The sequence below is a fragment of the Micropterus dolomieu genome, linkage group LG12 (assembly GCF_021292245.1).
Source record: "Micropterus dolomieu isolate WLL.071019.BEF.003 ecotype Adirondacks linkage group LG12, ASM2129224v1, whole genome shotgun sequence".
Taxonomy (NCBI): Eukaryota; Metazoa; Chordata; class Actinopteri; order Centrarchiformes; family Centrarchidae; genus Micropterus; species Micropterus dolomieu.
Window position 1 is genome coordinate 33,456,975 of NC_060161.1, and position 9,966 is coordinate 33,466,940.

Consider the following 9,966-nt stretch of genomic DNA (forward strand, 5'->3'; position numbering starts at 1 on the left):
CACAGAAGTGTTTTTTGCAAAGTGAGTGACGTAGCCTATTTGATAATTTCTGCTCACTCATCATTAAAAAAAGATATATAGATAACAAAGATATTATGGTAGACGATACATGTCACACACCCCTACATAGAAGTATATAATTATTTCTCAGTGTCACACTCTGCTTTTCAAATAAAAAATGGATGGAACCTGAAAGAAATTACTGGGTGCGACCGCTGACACGGTGTCGATGAATTCTGTCTGTGGAGGGAGATGCGAGATGAGACTGGAGCTCTGTCCTAACCCTGCATATATCCTGATCTGTCTGATCAGAATGCAAAGTATTGGAAACAAACAATAACTAGATGGCTTGTCAGCTATAAGCAATCGTAAAAACATATGCAATTAATCATTTCATGCAGTCCGGTCTGGTTTGTTTTGTTTCAAATTAATCCTGTGCCATGATTAATTGATTTTATGTAGATATTATTCTACTGATTTTATCCAGGAAGAAGCTACCAAGGGAGTTATTAAATTGAAGTTAATTCCTTTTGTCTTCCCCTTATAATTTTGAAGACAATGCAAAGGCAAAGTACATTCCACTTCCAAATAAGGGTCAAAGGTCATGTCTGAGATAAAGACGTGTATGTATATAAATTCATATACATTATTTAAAAAACAATGAATTGCCACATTTTCAATATTCTACCTACAATTCATTTGACCAGGCCAGAAAACAAATTTAAAGTAATTTTTCTCAGTTCTACGCTCTGGCGAGTTAAGGTTGTTTGCATTTGTAGGGCAGGTTAGAGTTGAGAGTTTAGTTGGAGTGACAATTAAGTGAAATTGTGATTTAAGCCAGTATGTCATTTGACCTGATGTTCTGATGTGCAGGATATGTTTGTTTTTTTCGTAAATAAATGTAATGATGGAGAATAAGTTCGGGCTAGGCCAGCTAAAAATCCAAAACACCACTTAGAAAATGTTGCCAAAATAGTCACTAACTTGGAGTCCAAAAACTTACTGGAGTCAGACAAAAATCGGTGCAAAGACTTTTTATTCCTTTTCAAGACAAATACCTGAGTTACACTGTCTTCTATAGCCCTTAGTCTACTACAACCGCCCAAGCTCTGATGGTGAATTTCTTACCCCTTGCTGCCATCCAGTGGCCTTTGTGTACTAATTTTGTTTTAGTTTAAACAATCTTTTTACGTTTTGTATGTTAAAATTGGCTGCATTGACTATAAAATTTCACTGCAACATTGTTTTATATAGTTTTGGATGATCCAGTCTTAATATTCACCTTTAGAACATCAGAAAGTCGATAGAGAGATAGACACACACATGTAGTTTACAACTTTAAGATGTAAGATTAAATTTTTTTAAAGATTTGAAATGTTTTCCGATTACACAATCATTGTAAATCAACCATTCAGCGCTCTCGAAAGCCATACCCTTTCCTTGGCGACGTTTACTCTTTGCTGCCACGCCTTAATTCGTTTACATTACTTCACACTTTTTCCACTCATGCCTAACCCAAAACTGTCCATACTCTTTTCTGTACCTGAGCTCCTATCTTACTAAGGATTGCACTCCCTTAAGAGGAGAAATCATTGTCATTGTTTAAAGAAAAAAAATGCAGAGATAATAGTTTAAACTTTTAGAACATGCGTGGAATTTCATAATATGGCATATCATAATGCATAATGATGTTAAAAAATGTAACATATGCATTTAACAAAACATACACAACAGTAACATGTAAATATTTTTGTCCAAAGCACAGAACAGACTTTCTTATTAAAGGCTTTCTATTAATAACAATTATCAGCTTGAATTTACATAACACACTGCACTCTTGATTTTTGTATAATTCATATTATTTCATAACCACATGTCCCTATTTAATCCTTTTTTGTAGATAATTATACTCAGGTTTATTTCTACAGTAAAACACTAGTAGACACACACAGTAACTCCACTTTAATCTCACCATGCGCAATTCATGAGACTTTAAGGCTGCAAATCCATACGCTTCAAGCAAAACAACAGGCTGCATGAACTGTTAAAGTAGTTACAATAAGGATAGAACAACACTGTAAGGAGACTGCGGTGTAGTTAACTGTATTGTACTTCTGACAGAAAGTAGTCACTTATAACATTAGCCTACACACACACACAAACTATTTAATACTAGGGCTGGACAACTAATTGAAAAGTAATTCAAGAAACTGAAATTCAGAACCTCTAAAAGATAAAATAACCAACATGTTAAATATTTTTTAATTCTGTACCCCATTGCGTCTGAGTCTGAAGCACAGGGAGATGTTTGCTAGCGCTAACCGCCTTCCATTTCCCACTGTTATTAACGGACACATTGTGACCTACACTGACATTTACAGCCAGATTGACAACTTACACGCTCGCTTTCTCCATCATTAAACAATCCAAAATCCAAATCATTAACTTTAGTTGCACATTGATATTAATGATCAAGTGAAATTATTATTATTAAATTATTAATTATAAATTAATGAGAATTAGTAACTTTTGATGGAGTATGGAACATATTTATAAAACCAACCTTATCAGTGAACCATGAGAAAAAGAACATTACTTCATTACTTGTAACAGACTCATGATTTTGATTTTAGATCATATTGTCCAGCCCTATTTTATACATTTGGTATTTATTTATTCCTACAAAATGACAAAAAAACAACACTTTGTAAACAAAATTCAATACTTTTTAAAGGCCTTTTTTGAGAATATTAAATAAAAAAATAATTTTTACTTTTAAGATCCCGTGGGTACCCTGCATTTAACATCATCATCACCACCATCATCATTTACTGCGAGGACATCTTGAATGATCTACAACACGACAACTTTGGGATCAGGTACATAAAGCCTTCCCAAATAATTTTTTGCAATGATGAAGCAGGTCATCATGGTGGAGAGCCTCAAACTCCAGATTTACACATTCACACTCAAAGAATGAAAATCGTGTTGAAAATATGAAACATGGTGGAAAGAGATCAGAGGAGCTGATTATCTCCTGCTTAATCACCATCAAACAATCCAACAGCAGCTAAACAAACCAGAACAAAACCACTACTCCCAGTCCGCAGTAAAGTCTGTAGTTTCCCTCCACAACGTCTCCGCTGTTGGAACCTGAAGATCAAAGTGCATATTAGTCAGGAAATGAGTGAACAGTGGAACAGCCTCCATTTACTCTTCTATATTCCTCATGTTTGACTCTCAGAATCAACATGGAATAAACTGCAGCTACAACATGGCACACAGACACACTGACCTCCACAAACTCACCTGAAACCTCCAGCTGGTAGATTCTGATTGGCTCAGTCTCAATAATGGCTCTCTTACGTCTTGATCCACCTGCTGTGAGTACTCGACACTCGTATGTTCCAGTGTCGTTGCTGCTCACGTTCTTCAGAATTAAAGACACGTCTCCGTCCTTCAGCTCTCTGTCCACCAGCTGCACCCGGTCCTTAAAGGATGGATGCTGGAGGGTTGGATCTGAGAGTCCATCTCTGTAAAAGAAGACGTACTCTGGCTCCAGGTCAGGTCTGCTCCACTCTACAGCTCTGATGGAGGCTTCTCTAGCCTGACATGGCAGAGTGGCATTATCTCCAGGTTTCACTTGTACCACATCTAAAAACAATAAAAACATCCAGAGAGAAAAAGTAATTACATTTCAAAAGGACTCCACAGGAATAAAACTGGTTTGTTTCATCAACTGTACGATTCTATTCAGGCACTGTTGACTTCATTAGATCATCACATTGCTGTAGACAAAAACTACCAACACAATATGAAGGAGTTAAAACATCAAGCAGTAAAATGCAACAGTCACATTAATGCAGCAGAATATTAATCCAGGAACATCAGACAGTAAAACTTTACTCCACTGTGAGTACTTTAAGTACATGTTGCTATGATACTTTCATACGTTTACGTTAGTCAGGATTAGATTTTTACTTGTACTGGTATTTTCAAAGTGAGGTTGGTATCCGAACCTTTCCTTAAGTTATGGACCTGAATACTTCCTTCACCTCTGGTTAGCATACCCACAGCTTAACTGCAGCTGTAGGTTAACTGCAAAGACTTCCCTTTAAACCAAGGTGGCTTTGTGGATAACCTGAATGTATGGGCGATTCATGTTCTTATATCCCGTTGGGGACTTAAACCTGAACGCACACTTAGTGATGGAGACTCCCATCACCGTGGTTACCCAGGGCCCACAACACCAGTGTAATATCTGACAATGGCTCTGAGGATTTCAACCGGTACCTAACAAAACTCGAGGTCTTCATGGATGGAAATGCTTTTTGAGGGTGAACACTGGGCATTAGGGTCCTGGTTATAATTACTAATCAAATGAATAAGGGAAAATTAAAATAACTAGAACGTTCTCTTTTAAGGGCGTCCAATACCAACAATTTCAGAAAAAGTGACAAAGCGTAGTTATTTAACGCTAAAGGTATCCTTCAGCATCTGTGTGAGACGCTCTGGGGCGTCTCACATAGACCAAACTACCAAACTGAACTGTTAAAAGGTGTTGACAGCCCCCGAAGCCCCCTACCCTCACCTTAACCATCAGAAATGTTAGTGCCTAAACCTAAGTCACTGAATTTATGCATGTCGACCGGCTAACCCTACCTGCTAGCACATTGGCCGTGAGGCTAAGCTTTAAAACTTGGATTCCTTTGTGTTGCTGCAACGTAGCTAATGGTGGCGTTTCATACGGACGCTAAAGAGTTGTAGCGTCAAATAATTATGCTTTGCTTTGAAAGCATCGGTAATGACGCACTGAGATGAGAACACGTTGAAATAACCTTTAATCGAGATCTGATGTGTTAAGTGCGTGAGTTTAGTGACATTTAGTGGTGAGGGTTGCGAATTACAAAAAAAATCTTTTTCACAAATCAAAATTTCACAATCTGCTCAGTTACTGGGATTTTCTAGGGTTTACAAAGAATGGTGTGAAAAGGGAAAAACATCCAGTATGCGGCAGTCCTGTGGGCGAAAATGCCTTGTTGATGCTAGAGGTCAGAGGAGAATGGGCCGACTGATTCAACCTGATAGAAGAGCAACTTTGACTGAAATAACCACTCGTTACAACCGAGGTATGCGGCAAAGCATTTGTGAAGCCACAACACGCACAACCTTGAGGCGGATGGGCTACAACAGCAGAAGACCCCACCGGGTACCACTCATCTCCACTACAAATAGGAAAAAGAGGCTACAATTTGCAAGAGCTCACAAAATTGGACAGTCGAAGACTGGAAAAATGTTGCCTGGTCTGATGAGTCTCGATTTCTGTTGAGACATTCAGATGGTAGAGTCAGAATTTGGCGTAAACAGAATGAGAACATGGATCCATCATGCCTTGTTACCACTGTGCAGGCTGGTGGTGGTGGTGTAATGGTGTGGGGGATGTTTTCTTGGCACACTTTAGGCCCCTTAGTGCCAATTGGGCATCGTTTAAATGCCACGGCCTACCTGAGCATTGTTTCTGACCATGTCCATCCCTTTATGGCCACCATGTACCATCCTCTGATGGGTACATGGTGAAGTCTGTGCGAGTGAACACATGCACATAAGACGACCGCTTAAAGCTGGTAAATCTGTTCATGTAAAACATCATTGCTGAGGCCAGGGCTGCCAGCAACCAACTTTTTTGTCACGCACAGTTTGTCTGTGGATGCCTCCTGAAATTCTCCGCTGTTGCTGTCTACACCGTATGATTCCCGGTGCCGTTGCAGTGTTGACAACTCCTCTATAAGAAAGTAGCTATTGGCTACCCTAAAAGTCGAAAGAAGTCCCTAAATGACACAATCATAACCTAATTTTCATAATTGGCATGTAATTGTGATGACACTGTAAGACAGAGGAATAATGTCGTGGGAGAGACAAAAAGTGAATAAAAAAAACCTAAACATGTTTAGAACTACAACCATGTAGCACTAAACATTTTTGCGTATGCGCGATTCATTTGCAGTCTCTAGATGAGGAGGAGTGACTGACTGCAGCTGGGAGGGACTGCTGTGTTAGGACTGGTCCGTCTATGTCACCTACATCATTAGTGCCGATCTGATAATATTTAGGGTTAGTCGATCCTCGGTCGATTATATCTACCGAGTTCACTCTAGCATGAGCTTTACAGCTGCATATGCCTAAGCAATCGTCACTCCTAATGCTGACAGCCAATCAGAGGCAGAGCTCGGCAGGTCTATTCCAAGTCCGCTACACTGCGGACAGCTCAACGCGTTAGGACATTATTATATAGGTGCAGTATCAGAGGCTGCACTTTCGGGACCCCTGCGGTCCTGGGATCATAATTCTTTTGCGTCAGCGCCATCTAGTGAATTGGAGATGGATAGGCAGACAGGAGTTTAACCATTTGCACAACTGTAGGATTAACATGCATTTAATCAGCAACTTAGGTTTAGGCACACACCCCTGTGACGGTTAGAGTAAGGGTAACCAGACCTTTCTCATCTCAGGGCGTCCAATACCAACAAAATTCAAAAAAAGTAACAAAGCGTAGTTATTTGACACTAAAAGTACCCTTCAGTGACTGTGTGAGACACACCCGGATGTGTCTGTATGAGATACTCTGGGGCATCTCATACAGACCAGGTTCGTATTAAAAAGGTGTCTACAGCTCCCCGAAGCCCCCTACACTTACCATAACCACCAGAAATGTTTGTGCCTAAACCAAATTCAGCGACCAAATTCATGACAACGACTAATCCTACAGCTGTGCACAACAGCCTCACGCTGTCTGAAAGAGTCAGTAATAACACAAGTTGGAGTAACTGGCTTCGGGGAGCGGTCAAGAGTAACATAGTTAACATAGTTAGCTAGCTAGTTAGCAAGCTAGCTGGCAGTGTCAAAGAAAACAAGGGTCCTACAATTCCGTTCCTGGGACTGCATTCCTGAAAATGCAGTCTCTGGTACTGCAGCTACATACTACTCCATTAGGATGTTACTTCTGAACTGCTGAACGATCTGTCTGTCGGAGAGCAAGCCTGATGTAACACAGTAAGCTAGCTGACAATATTAACTATCCTGTCAGATACAGTAATGTTGCCAATTTTACAACTTAGCCCACTGTTATTAGAAATAATGTTAGCTAAGCTAATCGTTCATTTATGGAGACCAGTGGTGATGCCCTAGCACTTTTGAAATGGCTAGTTTTGTTCCAATCACTTTTGAAAGAATCTGTAAAAATTGTTCTGAATAACTTTATAATATTTTTTATATATTCTGGGTACCCACAGGGTCTTAAAAGTATTTTAAAAAAGTCTTAAATTTCATATTCCAAAAATAAGGCCTTAAAAGTATTAAACTTCATTACCAAAGCATTCAAGTTTAGTTTACTAGTTTAATAAACACTTTTAATGTGTGTGACTTTATAATTTAATCTGTTAGGTGCGACTCTGACGTTATATGGTAGTACAGGTAACGTTACCGTCACACCCTTAATTTGAACCTTTATGTCCCACCACTTTTCAACACAAAGTGACGTCCTTGATTCATATCAAAGTACAAACACACTCCAAAAAGCTAGTGTGTTAAATATTAATGTATTATAATAATGTTTTATTAAACTCATGTAACTTTTTAAATAATTTTCTCAGGCTTAAAATTCATACAGATTTTTCATTATAAGGCAGTGAAGTTGGTATTAAACTTCATCCTAGGTGGTATTAAAAAGGTCTTAAAAAGAAGAGAATCCTGGGGGTACCCTGATATTAAATAGCAAATTAAAAGGCTTTGAGAAAGGTTAATTTGCACTTATTTCTTTTTACTCAAGTAAAAAAAAAAAAAAAAAAAAAAAAAAATCAAGGTACTGATTATAAAATGACCCCGAAATGTGCAGCACCAGTCAGTAACTTTGACAACTTCCTAACACAGTTTCTTTTCTCTCAAGTTTTCGGTTCTCTTATATTTTATGTTTTGAATTGTCACATGCCAATTGAATATTGTGTTTCCCTTTTACATGAATAAAAACATTTCCACAACAAATTAATGCAGGAAAGGATGGCTGCAGGCTGTTGTTGCCGCTGAGCGATATCAGAGACGTTATATAGATGAGCATGACTTGCATGTTTTAGTGAAAATGATAGAAAGAAAATGAGAACATCTCTCATGCAGTATTATTAATAACTGGAATGAAGTTAATTAGTATGGTCCTTAAAAAAAATAAATAAAATCTATAAGCTCCTGATGTTTTGTTAGAGTTTTACACCTGGCAACATTTTCTCAACACAGACAGGAGGAGCGAACAGGATGCAACGTTAAATGTTCAGTGACTGAAGGTCTGCAGAGGACTACATTCTTCATAAAGGTCCTTTCAGAAAAGAAGTGATTTATGCTGCGCTTGAAGGTGGGTTCAGCGCAAACCTTCAACTACTTTGACCGTGGAACGCAAGCTTGCCATGCGGTGCATGTTGCTCGACGCAGCAACAAACCACCATGGCGTGGCACAAGCCATTGAAAATAATGGGCCTCACAGCGCAGCGGTGCTGTCGGTGCAGTAATTCATTGAGATTACACCTCCTTTGTTTGTTGATGTTGCACTGAAAGCTCGACTCTCACCGCGAGGGCATCAACTGTAAGTGACATGTTTATATTCAATTCCCTACCAACTTGCCACGTTATTTGTTGTACTTACGCAGAAATATTAGGGATGTGGGCTGTATTCAAAGTATCCACTGTTCTCCCAACAAACAGTAAGGATCAGACGTGTGCTGTGTCCCATTCTTCCTTTTATGAACATTTTTATGTTGTTACATGCGAGTCATCTGCCAAAGGGGGAGCTGGGGCGAGTTCAATCTCAAAACGTTTTGTACCGGTTTGCAACATTTTCTGATTGAATGACATGTTTCCTTGCAACGTTGTGCGACATTCTGCAACAGGCTTTGAGATATGTTTTCTCTTGTTTGGCGGGCGTATGTCAGGTGTTACCCAATCAGCTGCAACAAGTTTGTAAACACAACAGTGTTAAAGAGCCAGGAAAATTCAGCGCGCTTGCATACACGGCTACAGTTGGAAAAAAACGTTTTGCTACGTTCTGTCTGGGCTGAACTCAGCCTGGAGTTTGAGACCTTTGCCTTTTATACTCCACCACAGGAAGTGGAAGGAACCATCTCCTGGCACTGTGCAGAGGGACTCTGAACTACAAAATTCTTAACAAGGCATCATGTGGATATTTGATTTGTTAGATTAACACTGGGTTTCAGTAGTGTTTGTTTAGTATTTTCTTATGGTCAGTTGTTGGGTTTAGTTTGGGTCTTTTTAAATTGTAGTAAGTTAGGTTTTCTCCCCTTTGTGTTTAGTGTAGACTAACCTTTGTGTGTGTGTGTGTGTCATTCAGTAGGTTGGGTTTGTTACGTTCACCTCAGTTTAGTTAAGACCCACTTTGAGTAATTCTGTTGATACCTTTTAGTGTAATATGTTTTGAAACTTTACTTGATTTGATGGCTAAATAAAGCCTAAACTTTACAAAACCTTGACCTTGTGTCCCTGCTTTTACTGATATAACATTTGAAAACTCAAGTTGTGTTGTTATTGTTTCGGTCCATTTTGTATTCAGGGCACATTTAGTTCCTCGTTTATCAGATAGTTATAGTATCAGATAGTTACCCCCTCATGGGCTTCCGGCAAGATGGTGCTCTAAGCGGCAACTCTTTCCCGAGCTCTTCCAACGGTCCCTCAAAAATGCCTATTTATATGGGAGTTTGATGTTTAAAACAGTGAATAAGCACTCTTAAAGAGTAAGAAATTGCATTTCTCTCCTGTGTATGGATACAGTGGGGGAAAAAAGTATTTGACCCCTTGCTGATTTTGCAGGTTTGCCCACTTACAAAGAATGCAACGATCTATAATTTTAATCATATGTACATTCTAACAGTGAAAGACAGAATCCCAAAGAAAATTCCAGAAAATCACATC

At 39.0% G+C, this 9,966-nt stretch overlaps 1 protein-coding gene across 1 annotated transcript in view; it reads right to left on the reverse strand.

Moving 5' to 3' along the window:
* Positions 1-1,018: 1,018 nt before the first annotated feature.
* The window catches only part of LOC123980937 (coxsackievirus and adenovirus receptor-like), a 20,871-nt gene continuing 11,923 nt past the window's right edge, over positions 1,019-9,966 (reverse strand). The window contains exons 2-3 of the mRNA XM_046065560.1: positions 3,310-3,654; positions 1,019-3,153 (exon numbers count right to left, since the gene is read on the reverse strand). Coding sequence (XP_045921516.1) covers positions 3,071-3,153; positions 3,310-3,654 — 428 coding nt within the window. The 3' untranslated portion in view covers positions 1,019-3,070. The remainder of the gene's footprint in view (positions 3,154-3,309; positions 3,655-9,966) is intronic.